This window comes from Microcaecilia unicolor, chromosome 5 (genome assembly GCF_901765095.1).
Source record: "Microcaecilia unicolor chromosome 5, aMicUni1.1, whole genome shotgun sequence".
Lineage (NCBI taxonomy): Eukaryota > Metazoa > Chordata > Amphibia > Gymnophiona > Siphonopidae > Microcaecilia > Microcaecilia unicolor.
The window spans coordinates 103,677,852-103,694,919 of NC_044035.1; the positions used below are offsets into that span (position 1 = coordinate 103,677,852).

Consider the following 17,068-nt stretch of genomic DNA (forward strand, 5'->3'; position numbering starts at 1 on the left):
TCACTAACACATGCATTACTAATTTTTTTGAAAATAATTTTCAACAGAGGATATGTCATGGGTGGAGAATGGGCTTGGAAGCATTAACAAGGTAGCGCATTACACCGCAGTCGAGCTGGCGTAACTATGGGCACATCCATGCGACAAGGACACATGCAATTTATGTATTCTGTAAGGTATGCATGTAAACATAGAAATTCAGAAACAGAGAAAAATGACAGCAGATAAAGACCATATGGCTTTTCTAATCTGCCCATCCATGCCAACTACTAATCCTTCCTCTTAGACATCCTATGTTCTTGTCCCATGCTTTCAACTCAAATACAGTCTTCCACAAGGAGGCCATTCCATACATCTACCACCCTTTCTATTAGATTACTCCTGAGACTATCCCCTTTCGCCTGTGCCCCCTCATTTCAGAGCTCGCCTCCTGTGTTGTAACTTCCTGTAGGCGGACGTGACAGAGGAAAGGCCCAGGCAGAACCAGCCGCAGGCAGTCTATTTCACTGCCTCTGCCAGTCACATGCCATGGCTAGAGGACCGACTGCCATGGTGGTGGTGGTGGAGCAGAGAGAGATGGCAGATACTCACGTGGGGGGGAGGGGAGCGAGCAGCTGCAGAATCTATGCAGGACCTGCACAGCAAGGTAAGGGGTTGGAACTGCTATTTTGGAGGGGGAATGAGCCCAGGCCCCCTAGGTCCCCTCTCCACCCCCCATGGCTATGCCACTACTCTATACTGGTCAGCCATAAGATATTTTGATTGGGGCATGCGTATACAAATATTGGCACACATGAATATTAGGGCCCTGTTTACTAAGCCGAGCTATAGGCGTGCCATCATTTTTAGCATGCGCTTGGAGACACCCATAGGAATAGATGGGTGTCTCTAGCATTAGCGTTTGCTAAAAACACTAGTGTGCCTTAGTAAATAGGGCCCTTAATTTGTTCCACTGATGCTTGATGCATACAACAGTTATTTTTTACAGCTTGCTTTATGAAGATATTAAAGTGCCTGTATGTATCACTCCAACATCTTATGTTTTTACCATTTTACTTTGTTCTTTATGTCATGTTATAAGAATCCATATTAAAGTCATCATAGGCTGGGGAATCCCAAACCTTTCCGGGTGATATCCACAACAGTGGCATAGCCATTATGGGGCCACAGGGGCCTGGGGCCACGGGGGCCTGGGCCCCCGTAGATTTGCCCCTGGACCCCCCTGCCGATGACCCTCTCGCCCCCCTTCCCGTCACATACCTGCCATCGCCTATCTTTGCTGGCGGGGGACCCCAACCCCCGCCAGCCGAGCCGAGGTCCTCTTCTTCCCAATCCCGTGCAAGGCTTCGTTCTAGTCTGACGTCCTGCAGTAACGTGCAGGACCTCAGACTAGAACGAAGCCTTGCGCCGGATTGGGAAGAAGAGGACCTCGGCTTGGCTGGCGGGGGTTGGGGTCCCTTGCCAGAAAAGGTAGGCGACGGCGGGTTGGCGGTGGGAGGGGGGTCGAGAGGGTCGTCGTCAGGGGGGCAAATTTTGACAGTCAAAGTTGGTGGGGGGTTCGGCAATGGTGGGGGAGTCAAAGTTGGTGGCGGGGGGGGGTTCAGCAATGGTGGGGGGGGTCGGCGCCGCCAGGGGGGGGCTAAAATGTGTCCCCTCACCTCGGGCTCTGGACCCCCTTCTGCCGAAGTCTGGCTATGCCCCTGATCCACAATAAATATGTATGAGTTAATTTTGCATACAGTGGAATTAGTGCCTACAGATCTATCTCGTGCGTATTCATTGTGAACATCCTGAAAACTTATCTGACTGTAGGATCTGTACGCTAGGTTTAGAAAACACATACTGCAACAAATCTGTTCTAAAGATATTTCATTTCATATCATTTATTCAATTTTTCTTTCCCCTCTTTCTATGCAGTCCAGTTAACTCTGCCTTATTTTTCCTTTAGAACCTCGATCCATGTCTGAACCAGGTAAGCCAATATTTTGAAACTTTTTTTTTTAAATTAGAATTGAGTATACTTTGGAGCTTAATTGTGGAAATAAAATAACTATTAATAACAAATGCTAAAAAACAGTTTTATCGAAGATGAAAACAGTTGTGTTGACAAATTCTGTTCTAACATGCAGGGACACACATACAGTTCTGTGTTCTGTTGGTTTTGTTCCATGCATTGGATTTACTAAAGTTTTTATCCTGTTCTATATCTATACTGAAAAAAGCTTAGGGGCACTTTTACAAAGGTGTGTAAGGGTCTACACGCATGCAGCATACATGAAATTGGCATTACCGCCCAGCTAGCGTGTGTGCCAGGCGATAATTCCGAGTTTGGCTTGTGCTGAAAACACATGGTAGAAAATAATTTTCTACCGCAGGGGTGTTCCCGGTGGTAATCGGCAGTTGGTGCATGCTGGATGGTTACTGTGCACTGGATAGTTACCTCCCGGGTAACGCATGAGCCCTTACCGCTAGGTCAATGGGTGGTGTTAAGGGCTCAGGCCGTAAATAGACACGTGCTGGTTTTCATTTAGCTGCATGTCCATTTCCTGGCCCCCCAAAACCCCCCTTTTTTCCAGACGCGCTAGAGAAATGGTCCAGCACGTGTCCAATACACACACCCACACTACCACAGGCCACTTTTTGGTGTGCCTTTGTAAAAGGGCCCCTTGGTAAACAAAGCACTGAAGAGGCCATTATACTAAAGTGCAGTAAAAATTTGTACTTATAGGCCAAAATTCTATATATGGCGCTGAAAAATAGGCTATATCAAAGAGACGTACTCCAATAGCAATACTGATTTATTGATACCACTCCATATTCATATGCAACGGCAAAACCGCCGGTGCTTGTGCTGGAGAAGAAGAATCAATTTGTCCATAGGCTCTTTCAGGTAGCAAAGCGCGGCTTGAAAAGGGCTTCCATCCGGCTCCAGAAAATGTCAGACCAGCTGATCACATTTGAGCTCAAGTGACATTTTCTGGAGCCGGATGGAAGCCCTCTTCAAGCCGCGCTTTGCTACCTGAAAGAGCCTATGGACATATTGATTCTTTAAGAACTTTTTCTCCAGCACAAGCACCGGCGGTTTTGCCGTTGCATATGAACGATCTAAGTGAATTGACTGCACAGGATATTTTATTCTGTGTGAAGATCATTATCAGGATTGCAACATGATACTATGTGCACGTATTTAATGTCTTGTATGCAGAGTGTTGGAGGCTTCAATTATTTATGTAAATTTGAGGGTATATACAGAGCTGTGACAGAATGGTGGAGTGAAAGGTTGAATGAGTGAGTTCCGTAGACGCCAGTTAGATTATTACCTAAGAGGTTGTATGAAATTTAGAGTGGTATCAATAAATTAGTATTGCTATTTAAACAAGGAGTACGTCTCTTTGATATAGTATTCTAAGTGAGTACTCTGGTTTAAACAATTTTTCCCCAGTTTGTGATAGCTGAAAAATAGGCGCCAATAAAATTTTGTACTAAGCACTATTCTATAAACTGCACTCAGAGTGGGGCGCCATTTATAGAATAGCATTTGGTGCCAGGATCTGTGCCCAATTTTAGGAACGAGGACTGACACCAAGTAAAACCTGGTGCAAATTCTCATGCCTAAATTACATGCAGATCTCACTTATTCTATAAAACTGCTTGTAAATTCCAGGAACACCCCTGATCTGCCCTTGCCCCTTCCATGTCTATACCCCATTTTCGGACCTGCACAGATCTCAGTGCCTAAAAATGTGCATGCAAATTTTAATTACTGCCAATTATCACTAATAATTGATTAGCACCCAATTATCAGCGCTAATTAGATTGTTAATCAATTGCACATACAAATTGGGTACTCGCACATATCTGCATGCGCAATTTTGACCATCATATATAGAATTAGGCCGAGTGTGTCTTAGTTGCAAAAATTAATTCACAGTAACTACAAGGCCTCTGCATTAACTGCTGGGGCATGCCCAGCATCTTCTGACACAGAGACAATATACTTAAAGGACAATGCTATAACTGCATGTGTGGAGTGTACAACATCTTCCTGAGGAGTATAACTTTTTAAAAATATTCATTTGATTGTGGTCCAACATTGATCTTTTTAGTTACCCAACTACCCCGAGGCAGGCAGACAAGCTGAAAGACATCAGTCTGATAACCACAGACTTGGATCTGTTATGGATTTCTGTCACCATGCCATGATTAGGGCACAGACCATACAAGTCTGCCCGGCACTGGCCATGTTCTCCAGTTACTGAAGCTGAATCTGTCCAGCCATGATCAGGGCATGAACCATGGAAGTAGGCCTGGCTTTGCTTCTCAATTACTGGTGTTGCCATCTAATCATCTCTAAGCTTGTTTGGTTCCATGCCTTCCGTAAAGGATTCTTTTGTGTTTATCCCATGCATTTTTGAGTTCTGTTACTGCTTTCATCTCCACCACCTCCCATGGGAGGCCATTCAGGCATCTACTACCCTCTCCATGAAAATGTACTTCCTGACATTATCCCTGAGTTGACCCCCCTGTAATCTAAATTCATGACCTCTAGTTCTACCACGTTCCCTCCTTTGGAATAGGTTTGTTTGTATATTAATACCTTTCAAATATTTGAATGTCTGTATCATACCACCTCAGGGTTTACATGTTCAGGTCATCAAATATCTCCTCATACTTCTTGTGTCGCAAACCCCATGCCATTTTCGTCACTTATCTCTGAACCGCTTCAAATCTTTTTATGTCCCTAGCAAGATGCGGCTTCCAAAACTGAACACAATACTCGAAGTTGGGCCTCACCAATGACTTGTACAGGGGCATCATCTCCTTTCTTCTGCTGGTTATACCCCTCTCTATGCATCTGAGCATCCTTCTAGCCATGGTCACCGCCTTGTTGCATTGCTTTGTCACCTTGAGATCCTCAGATACCGTAACCCTAAGGTCCCTCTCCTGTGCTTATCAATCTCTCTCCTCCTGTCTTGTACATCTTTGGATTTCTACACCCCAAGTGCATTATTCTGCATTTCTTCACATTGAATTTTAACTTCCAGACCTTTGACCATTCTTGTAATTTTTGGAGATCTCTTCTCATGGCTTCTACTCCCTCCGGGTATCCACTCTATTGGCTATCTTCATGTCATCCCCAAACAGGCAAACTTTTCCTTCTAACCCTTCAGCAATATCTCTCAGAAATATATTAACAGAATCAACCCCAGTACCAACCCCTGAGACACTCCACTACTCACCCTCCTTTCCTCCAAGCGAATTCCATTTACCACCACCTTCTATCGCCTGTCAGTCAACCAGTTTCCAATCTGGTTCACCACTTTGGGTCCTAAGTTCAGTTCTCTCAGCTTATTCAAGAGTCTTCTGTGAGGAATCATATCGAAGGCTTTGCTGAAATCCAAGTAAGTTACATCTAGCACTTGTTGTTTATCCAGTTCTTTGGTTGCACAGTCAAAGAAATTACTTCTGGTATTGCATCAGTAATAGCAGGACAAACGTCCTCCACTACCAGAAAACCTGCAAATAAACACTCAGAGGTTTACCATGCCATTCTAGTACCAAGCACAAGAACTTAAACTGCACCAACCTTATGTATGAAGAGTCAGTACTGCAAATATTCTAGAATGCCAATACACTAATGAGAAGCAGCTGGATTGCTACAGATTCCTACACAGAACCTTCATGTTAACAGAATTCCTCCCTATGGTTCGTACCTTTATATAATATATAAACAGCTTTGCTTGTAACCATAGAAAGGCAGTATATCAAGTCCAATCCCCTTTCCCTTTCCCTACATGTGGAAAACAGAGACCATCACCTAGTAAAGAGTAAGAGAGTACAAATTATAATCAAGAGGTCATGAGGTGCAATGAGCAGGAGCAGGACATGAAGCGCTACTACTCCTGGACCGTTTTCCTCTCCCCACCAAGTTTCCCTCTTTCCAGTGCCTTTGTTTTTGATATGTACTGTGAGAAGGAGGCGGCAAATCCCCTAGACGAGGTTCAGAGGTCAGGCCAAAAATGATCATAACAAGGGAAAGCCTGCCGAATCCAAGATGGTGAAGAATGCTATGGGGCCAACATTAGCATGTCAAGAGTCTGATTCAATGGTTGCTGACTTAGCTGTAAAGGTTACCATCGAGGTGGAGAGAGCGCTTTAAATTTGTGAGGCTGCTTATTAAATTGAAGGAGGCCACTTGCAAAGCTGGGGTGTAATGTGGCAGAAGCAGAACAGCAAGGCTCTGTGGTTGAGGATCACATATCTGCACTTGAGGAGGAAGTGGAATGCTCTATAAGGCGCTTTCATGCCAGAATTCTATGTTGGAGGACTTAGACAACAGATCAAGGCATAATAATCTCTGGTTTGTTGGTCTTTCTGAATCCATCACAGAAAATGAGTTACATGGCCTTCTGGTAAACTGGTTACTGACCTAGCTGCAAGACAATACAAGAGACACAGAAAGAGGAAGACAGGCGACAATATCTGGAAAAGCAAAGAGAAGCTGGCAGAGTAGTCAGGAAAGTAAAGATGCAAATGGAAGACAAAATAGCCAATAAGGTAAAATTGGGGGTGGGGGGCACAAAACATTTTTTTAGATATGTTAGTGATAGGAAGAAGTGCAAAAGTGGCATTGTGAGACTCAAAGGTGAAAGGGAGAAATATGTAGAAACTGATAAATATAAGGCGGAATTGCTTAACAAATATTTATCTGCTGTGTTGACAGCTGACGGGCCGGGAGTAGGACTGCAGAAGGCAAACACAAATAGGAATGGAGGTGTGGTAGACCCTGAACAATTTTTAGAGGACTGTGTATGTGAGGAGCTGGCTAAACTAAAAGTGGAGAAAGTGATACAGCCAGATGGCATACATCCAAGTGTACTGAAGGAACATAGGAAGTTCTAGCATCTCCGCTGGATGACCTTTTCAATCCTTTTTCTATTTAGGGTTCATATGTGTCTATCCCATGCATTTTTGAATTCCATCACTGTTTTGGTCTCCACCATCTCTACCGGAAGGGCATTCCAGGCATCCACCACCCTCTCCATAAAAAAGTGTTTCCTGATGTTACTTCTAAGTCTACCACCCTGCAACCTCAACTTATGCCCTTTAATTTTACCATTTCTCTGTCTCTGGAAAAGATTTGTTTGTAAATGAATACCATTCAAGTATTTAATCATCTGTATCGTATCTCCTCTATCCCTTCTTTCCTCTAGGGCAGTGGTTCTGATCCTGGAGGCACCCCAGCCAGTCAGGTTTTCAGGTTATCCACAATGAATATTCATGATAAAGATTTGCATGCACTGGCTCCACTGCATGCAAATCTCTCTCATGAATATTCATTATGGATATCCTGAAAACCTGACTGGCTGGAGTGCCTCCAGGATCAGGTTTGGGAACCACTGCTGTAGGGTATACGTATTCAGGTCTTCAAGTCTCTTCTCATTCGTCTCTTGGTGCAATCCCAATATTATTTTCTTTGCCTTCTGCTTCAAGTTGTCTTATGTCCTTAGCAAGATATGGCCTCTAGAACTGAACACAATATTCCAAGTGGGGTCTCATCAAAGACTTGTACAAGGACATTAACACCTCCCTTTTTCTGCTGGTGAGTCCTCATTTTATGCAGTCCAGCATCCTTCTGGTTATGGCCACCACTTTATCACATTGTATCGCAGCCTTTAGATCCTCAACACTATCACCCCAAGGTCCCTCTCCTGGTACCTGCATATCAGCTTTTCACCCCCTAGCACATACAACTCCTTTGGATTTTTACTTTCCAAGTGCATTGCTCTGCACTTCTTCGTATTAAATTTTAACTGCCAAATAGACCATTCTTCTAACATTTGTAGATCTCTTCTCATATTTTCTATTCCCGCTAGTGTGTCCACTCTGTTGCAAATCTTCATGTCATCTGCAAAAAGACACACTTTTCCTTTTAACTATTCAACAATGTTGCTTCAAATATATTAAACAGAATCGGCCCCAGTACCAATTCCTGAGGCATGCCACTACTCACCTTTCTTTCCTCTAAGTCAGTGTTTCCCCAAGTCCAGTCCTGGAGTACCTCTTGCCAATCAGGTTTTCAGGATATCCTCAATGAATATGCAGGAAATGTTTGCATATAGTACAGGCAGTGTATGCAAATCAGGATACACATTTTGGATGATGTGAAGCATGGGAAGCTAAAAATAGCCTGGCGAGAGGTCTTTTGAACTTCATTGGGCTCTCAGAAAGCAGGGGTTATAATGGTAATTAAACTATTACTTTGTTTCTGATCAAAGATTTTAACACAAACTAATTTCATTCTTTATCCTGCAGAATCTGTGTTCATTTATCCTTTTTTTTTTGTTCCCTCAGAGGAGATTTGCACACTGGTAATCACCGAGGTCTTCTCTGAAGATTCGGGGACCTTTACATGTACTGCAAGTAACAAATACGGCACTGTGTCTAGTACTGCTCATCTCACTGTGAGAGGTGAGGAATAAATGACATCATTCTTTTATTTCTATGGTTAACCGGATCATACTCCCAGTTCCCTCAGCCAACAACTTGCCTGATCAGCTCTCTCTTCCAAAGTACTGCTAACATCTGTCATTTCACCAAAATGAACATATCTTGAAACCCTTTATCCATTCTTTCATCATCTCCAGCTTCCATTACTGCCATCTGCTCCTCACAGGTTTCCCAGTTACGTGGAGGGGCATTTTCGATAGAACGTCTAAATCAGAATTTGGACGTTTTACAAAGACGTCCAAATTCCAAACAGGAAAGAAGGTCATTTTCAAAAAAGATGGACGTCTGTCTTTTGTGTTCGAAAATACTATGGACGTCCTGTGATTTGGACGTTTTGTGATTTGGATGTCCTTTTTTTTTGGTCCATTTTTGAACGAAAGACATCCAAAACAGAGGAGGAGTGGCTTAATAGTGAAGCGGGCTTTGATCCTGGCAACATGGGTTCAATTCTCACTGCTGCTCCTTGTGACTTTGGGCAAGTCAAATGCACAAGGGCCATTTTTGGATATGATATCTAAGTCTGAATTTGGACGTTTTTTGTAAAACGTCCAAAATCAGAACAGGAAAGGTCATTTTCTACAAAAAAAAAAGTCAATCTTTTCCTTTTGAAAATGCTGTTTGGAAAAATGTTTTGTAATTTGGATGTTTTATTTTTGGTCCATTTTCAAACAAATACATCCAAATGCAAAACGTACAAAATAACAAGAAAATCCACAATAAAGTGAAACCATTCACATGTTCTAAGTGTGGTAAAAGCTTTGGTTGTAATGTAAATCTCAAAGTGCATCAGAAAGTCCACACAGGAGAGAAACCATTTGTATGTATAGAGTCTGGTATAAGCTTTGGTCAGAAGGTAAACCTCACAATGCACCAGAGAATACACACAGGAGTGAAACCATTTACATGTCCTGAGTGTTGTAAAAGCTTTGGTTGGAAAGAAAGCCTCACATGGCATCAGAGAATCCACACAGGGATGAAACCATTTACATGCTCTGAGGAGGTAAAAGCTTAAGTTGCATTGGTACAGGTAATTAGGGAATGTACACTCTTGCTATGAAGTATGGAAAATAGCACTCTGGTATTTAGATATATGTAATGAGACCTCCTTTTCATCTATAGATCTGAATTCAAAGCCCAAATCTAATGATAAAAAATAGACACAAGGCTCAGATGTTATAAAAAAATAAAAAGCTTGGCATCAGGTAGAATAGTGGAAAAGTGACATCCCAGGAAAGCAATAGGGGCACTGCAGTGGACTTTATAAAATGCTCCCAGGTACACATCTGACCATTGCTCCCTTACCTTGTCTGCTGAGCCCCCCAAAACCCACTACCCCCAACCTACATCACTACCATAGCCCTTACAGGTGAAGGGAGCACCAATATGTGAGTACAGTGGGTTTTGGGGGGCTCACAGTTTCCTCCACAAATGTAACAGGTAGGGGGAGGTAGAAGCCTGGGTCCACCTGTCTGCAGTGCACTGCATCATTACTAGACTACTCCAGGGACCTGCATGCTATTCGAATTGACCTGAGTATAACATCTGAGGCTAGCATAGAGGCTGGCAAGTAATATTTTAATCACATTTTGTTTGCATGGGAGGGGGATAGTGACCACTCGGGGGGGGGGGGGGTAAGGGGAGGTGATCTCCAAGTCCCTCCAGTGGTCATCTGGTCATTTGGGGCACCTCTTGTGTGGAGTAGAGGAGTAGCCTAGTGGTTGATCCTGGGGAAGTGGGTTCAATTCCCACTACAGCTATTCATTATAAAAACAGGTCTAGCTCAAAACATCTAAGTTTTAATCTTGGACATCTTTGTTTTGTTCCATTATTGCTGAAAGATGTTTAAGTCTTAGGAACGCCCAAGTCCCACCTTGAACACGCCCCCTTGAGATTTAGACGTCCTTCTGATGGATTTCAGAGAAAAACGTTTAAAAAAAGGTTTTGAAAATACTGATTTGGATGTTTTTGTGAGATAAATGTTCAAATGCAGACTGATGTCACTTTTTGAACGTTTTTCACTTTTGAAAATGAGTCTGAAAGTAACATGGAGGGGCATAATCAAATGGCGCCAGCCAAATCGATGGCCGGCCATCTTCGGGGCCGGCTCCGTGAGGGGGCGGAGCCAAGCGTATTTTCAAAATACGCTTGGCGCCAGCCAAATCACTCGCTGGGTTTAGAGCAGGATCACCGGGTTTACATGAGATGGCCGGCTTCGTTTTTCAGCCATAATGGAAACCGGGCCTGGCCATCTCAAACCCGGTGAAATGCAAGGCATTTGGTCGTGGGAGGAGCCAGCATTTCTAGTGCACTGATCCTCCTGACATGCCAGGACACCAACCAGGCACCCTAGGGGCACTTCTAAATATTTTTTAAAAACCCAAAAATAGGTGCCAGGAGTATAGCTCCCTTTCCTTGGGTGCTGAGACCCCCCAAATCCACCCCAAAACCCACTCCCCACAACTGTACACCATTACCATAGCCCTAAGGGGTGAAGGGGGGCACCTACATGTGGGTACAGTGGGTTTAGGGGAGGTTTGGAGTGCTCAATATTTATCACCACAAATGTAACAGGTAGGGGGGGATGGGCCTGGGTCTACCTGCCTGAAGTGCACTGCACCCACTAAAAGCTGCTCCAGGGACCTGCGTACTGCTGTCAAGGAGCTGGGTGTGACATTTCAAGGCTGGCATACAGGCTGGCAAAAAAAGTTTTAGTTTTATTTTTTTGGATGGGAGGGGGTTGGTGACCACTGGGAGAGTAAAGGGAGGTGATCCCCGCTTTCCTTCGGTGGTCATCTGGTCAGTTGGGGCACTTTTTCCAAACTTGGTCCTAAAAATAAATGTACCAAATCCGGCCGGCGAAATGCTCGTTTGAGCCGACCTCTTTTTTTCCATTATAAGGCGAAGCTGGCCATCTCATACCCACGCCCCCGCCCCACCCCTCGTCCCGCCTTCACTACCCTACCAACACGCCCCTTTTAGGTTGGCCAGCGCCGCAACAAAACAGCAGTTGAAGTCAGCCAAAATCGGCTTTCGATAATACCGATTTGGCCGGGTTCAGGAGATCACCGGCGATCTCCCGGTTTGTGTCGGAAGATCGCCAGCGATCCCTTTTGAAAATGAACCTGATAGTGAATGTCAGCGGAAGCAAGACAGGTCTACAGCTGCCTGGGCAGGAAAGAGGGGGCACTTTCCTGCCCTCAAAGAGGCCACTAGACCACCATGGCACTACAATAAGGTACAGGAGGGGAGGGGTATTGAATGAATGGAGTCATGTCAGTGGAGAGAGGCTGGAAAATTGGGGAAGGGATATGCATGGGGGAAAGAGAGGGAATATGGCTTTCTTTGGGGGGGTCAAAGTGACAGGGGCAGGGATGTGACAGGGGGTGGAGTGGGTGTGACAAGGGGCGGGGCAGGGTGTGACAGGGGGGTGGGGTATGTGTCCTCTTTTTCCTTAGGGCAAATATGGTAACCCTACTTAAGCCTCCAGTGGTCAGCTGCTCAGGTCTAGATAAAAACATCCTTCTTTTTAGACATGGATATTTCTTACCGTTCGAAAATCCCCAATGAACGTCCTACTTTTGGGCTGTCTCTAGTCCTGCCCAAAACACGCCCCCTTGCTATTTGGACAAACTGCAATGTGAAACATTCAAATTCTGACTTTTCAAATCCAGGATTTGGATGTTTTTAGCAGATGGATTTTTTTAGGCACTTAAAAACATCTATCTGCTTTGAAAATGAGCAACTTAATGTATGTTTTATTGCATCCTACTTATGTGGCTACTAAAATGTTCAGTGGGTTCAATAAATATCTAAGCATGTACACCCAGAAAAAAAGTTTAAAAAGGAGGTATATGAGAGACATTAAATACCAAGTGGAAGGAGTAGAGCAACGAACCATCTCACAGATAGTGTTCAAATCAAAATTTATTCAAATGACCCATCATCATCATTGTTTTAAAAGAATTTTGAATAAACTTTGATTTGAACACCATCTGCGAGAAGTTTCGTTGCTCTACTTCTTCCACTAGATACTTCCTTTCTAGTAGAGCATTTTGCCTTCTGGCTGTGTCTGTCTAGACATTAAATACCTCCAATGAATAAACGCACAGGAATAGGCGTCTCTAAATATAAAAGAGGATCCGGTATGAAGGACATTAAAATGAGGTTGAAAAGAGCAGACTCAGAAGTAATCTAAGTAAATGTATCTTTCTATAAAGGGTGGTAGATGTGTGAAACAGCCTCCCAGTGAAGGTGGGGGACACCAGAATTGTACCTAAATACACAGAAAAGCTCAGAGAGAAAGGAAAAGACTGTAAGCAGAGCAGGAGGTGTATGGCCATAAAGTCTTTATGTTCTATGTTTCAATGGGATATGCTGGAATATAACATTCTGAATTAGGATAAAGAATTAATTTCAACTACTAATACTATATGAGTTCATCTGTGATGCTAATAGGTCAGAAAAGTTTGACCAGAAAGCATACTACTATAAAAAAAGGTCATGCTGGGTCAGATCAAAGGTCCATTGAGCCCAGTATCATGTCTCTTTCAGTGCTCAGTCTGGATCACATGTACAGCAATATCCAAAAGGTAGATCCATTCCTTGTTGCTCATAACCAGGGTTAAGCAGTGACTTGCCTAAGTCTACCTGACTAATAATAGTTTACAGATTTTTTTCATCCTGGAACTTGTCCAAATGCCTTTTAAATCCCCGTTTGCTAACTGCATTGACCGCATCCTGTGACAACAAATTTCACAGCTTTGATTGTACATCGGGTGAAAAAAACCACTTTCTCCAATTTGTTTTAAATGTGCTTCTCATTAATTTAATGAAGTGCCCCTTCATTTTAGTACTATTTGAATGGAGATAGTGGAGATGAAGACTGTATCTGAATTCTATAACACATGGGACAGGCTCAAATGAATCTCTAAGGCAGAGGAAGGGATAGTAGATGGCATGGATCGGCAAACTGAATATGGCATATAGAGATGTATTTTCAAAGCACTTAGACTTGCAAAGTTACGTGGAGGGGCACTTCCACCAGCTGCTGCCCCTGGTACTGAACAGGCTCTTTCCTGATTCGCTCTCTGGCTGGGTTAACCCTTCTACCCACCTGGAGCACTCCTCACTCTCCAGTTAATGCTTTAGTTGGCAAAACCTTCCTCTTTATTCAGCCTTAGGTTATTGGACCTGTCCAGGACACACCCTCTCCTCACAGGTCCTGGCAGGGGTGAAGACAAACAAAGACAATGTGATCACTAAACCTATCACTTTTATAACTCCACCCCAACTAAGACACCTACTGTCACCTCCCCCCAGTGACTCTGGAGAGTTCTACAGCAGTCTAGTCTCCTGAGGAAATTTCCAACTCAATTTACCAGGGGATTACACATTGGATCTTATTAAGAGACATATAAAAAAAGGATTGTGAAATATAACACTGTTCCTTGCTATGTCATGTTCTCCAGTCTGAATGTTCTGGAGTAATGTTGTACAGTAATCATGTACATGTTCTTACTTGAAGGAAGTTAGAAATATAGGGCCTGATATTTAAAGGATTTATGCTTGTGGCTTAGAGGACTGTGCTCTTAACTTGGCATGTTGGAAAATTTACAAGGCTGAACACCTGAATATATTCTCAAAATTTCATTAAACTCAAATATAGGAGCATAAAATGTGGATGGTAACAGGATGAATTTAGGGTGGAAAACAGGAGTTAGGCGTTAGCACTGATTTTCAGCACTGGGCTCATAAATTAGGCCATAAATCAAGGCAGGGCTTTTTTTCAGCCAGTGTGTGTAGACACTTTTTTCCCTATCTGCATTTTTGGCTGCCACCTCACTTCGCAGCAAAAGTGAAAGTAAGGGGCAGGGTAGGACACAGAGTCAGAGAGAGAGTTTGGTTAAAAAAATGTTCTGTGTTTTTATTATTATTTATTGCATTTGTATCCCACATTCCCCCACCTATTTGCAGGCTCAATGTGGCTTACATAGATTTGTTAACATTGTCATTTCAAGATATCAGATACAGTTAGTAATGTGTAGTAATCAAGGAAGAGAAGAAAGAAGAAGAAGAAGGAAGAGAGTGATTAGGGTAGTTATAGAAGGTGGGCGTTCATAATTGAGTGGGTTGGTGTGTGTGTGTGTGTGTTCCTCAGAGACTCAGCAGTCTGTTTACTAATTTGCACTAGAGGCACGCTAGCATTTTTAGCTCGCTAACCATGTAGATGCCCATAGTATTCCTATGTGTTAAAAATGCTAGTGCACTTTAGTAAACAGGGCGCTTAAAGTGCTTTTTTAAGAGATAGAGAAAGTTGGGGGGGGGGGGGTGAGGAGGTACTTGAGGGTACTGAATACTGGCACTTTTTCCATTGTCTGTTAAAATCAACCCATGGTCCCCAAGTTTTAATGAAAGAGCTCAAGCCCTACACACCACTTCTGCCTTGTCATAGATTCTGTGACTGGTTGCAGGGGGCCTGGCTATTGTGGGGTGGATCCCTTAGTGATCACCCCACCCCTGAAGGGTGGCCTAGCATTTGAGTACTGGCACCTTTTTTGCTAGAAAAAATGCACTGGAGAAAGTATATATGTGTTTTGCTCTGATAGAGAGAGGGGAGAAGTTGCCTAGCTCCTTTAAAATATTGTATTTTATCACAGCTTAATTTATTGTGGGAGTCTAGGGTAACTCAATATTGCAGGTTAATAAGTCCCACAGGAAATGGATAACACAGGTTGAGTTCAGCCTTGCAAGATGTGTTATTTTTCACCAGGAGTGCTGGGCAGCTAACATATAAAGGGGCAAAACTCCCATCCCTTCCGCCAGCAGAAAGAAACCCTGAAGTGCCTGAAAGAAGAATCCCTGGCCCTGAAGATAGCCCCTGACCCCCCCACCCCAAACAGAGACTTCTCCCCCCATAGGTCCCCCTGGGGCCTACCTCTGCAATCCCTGGTATGTAGCAGTGTGAGGCAGGAATGATCTCCAGTCGCTCCTGTAACATCGCCTACATGTTCAAAATGGTGCCAGTCGACTACAAGTGGTGATCTTTGGTGCCACCACTAGGGATTATGCTGCCAAATAAGAAACTGGGTATATTTCTGAGAAGTTCTGAGAGAAGAGGACATTTCTCTGGTAAGTGAACACTATTTTGCTTATGCTTTGGGAACATAAAGATTGGGGTTTAAAGGAGGAATTGTAGGATAGTGATAGGCAAAATAAAAATATAAAAAGCAAATTTTATCAACTAATCTCCATAGTCTTTTCCACTTAGTTTTAAAAACTTTGTACCACAGCATTAACAGATAGAATCTAGCAGGCACTGCAGGATCTAGCAAATAGGAACAACAAACATAGTTTGAAATGTCTATATGCAAATGCCAGGAGACTAAGAAATAAGATGGGAGAGTTAGAATATATTGCACTAAATGAAAAATTAGATATAATAGGCATCTCTGAGACCTGGTGGAAGGAGGATAACCAGTGGGACATTGTCATACTGGGGTACAAATTATATCGTAGTGATAGGGTGGATCGAATTGGTGGAGGGGTAGTATTGTATATTAACGAGAGCCTTATTTATTTATTTATTTATTTATTTGTACCATTTCTATCCCACATTTTCCCACCAATTTGCAGGCTCAATGTGGCTTACATTATGCCGTAATGGCAATCACCATTACCGGGTAGAGAATTACAAATGGTATTGCATTAAGGCATATACATGGTAAAGTGGAATACAGAGTGGTATTGCATAGAAGTTCCTGCTTGATAGAATAGGTTATAACATAAGTTAGATAGTCAACTATAGAAGAACATTTCCAACACGAGAAATAAAGTGGTAGTGCGTATTAGCTTATATTGGTAACAACGAGGTAGTCAGTCAAGTATAAAGAGTTTGGTTTTGTCTAGTTCATGTAACGTCTAGTTGTCTGGTATTTAGGAAGGATCATTATGGTATGCCTTCTTGAATAGGCCTTGAATCAAATAGATTGAAAATTCTGCAGGAAACAAAACACTTCTTGGAATCACTGTGGATTGAAATTCCATGTGTAAAGGGGAAAAGGATAGTGATAGGAGTGTACTACCGTCCGCCTAGCCAGGTTGAACAGACGGATGCAGAAATGTTAAAGGAAATTAGGGACGCAAACAAACTGGGCAACACAATAATAATGGGTGATTTCAATTATGCCGATATTGACACGGTAAATGTAACATCAGGGCACGCTAGGGAGGTAAAATTCCTTGATGAAATCAAGGACAGCTTTATGGAGCAGCTGGTACAGGAGCTGATGAGAGAAGAAAAAATTCTAGACCTAGTCCTTAGTGGAGCGCATGATCTGGTGCGGGAGGTAATGGTGCTGGGGCCGCTTGATAACAGTGATCATAATATGATTGGATTTGATATTAGCTTTGAAGTAAGTATAAATAGTATAAATCAAATACATTAGGGTTTAACTTTAAAAAAGGAGACTATCCAGCTTATTTTCGAAAGAGAAAGATGCCCATATTTCAACCCAAATCGGGAGATGGGCGTCCGTTTCCCGTGGGCGCCGAAATCGGT

At 43.1% G+C, this 17,068-nt stretch overlaps 1 protein-coding gene across 5 annotated transcripts in view; it reads left to right on the top strand.

Moving 5' to 3' along the window:
* MYPN (myopalladin) overlaps positions 1-17,068 on the top strand; it is a 287,643-nt gene that overhangs the window by 164,541 nt on the left and 106,034 nt on the right. For all 5 annotated transcript variants that reach the window (XM_030203135.1, XM_030203134.1, XM_030203138.1 and 2 more), the window contains 2 exons: positions 1,949-1,972; positions 8,356-8,472. In XM_030203135.1, coding sequence (XP_030058995.1) covers positions 1,949-1,972; positions 8,356-8,472 — 141 coding nt within the window. The remainder of the gene's footprint in view (positions 1-1,948; positions 1,973-8,355; positions 8,473-17,068) is intronic.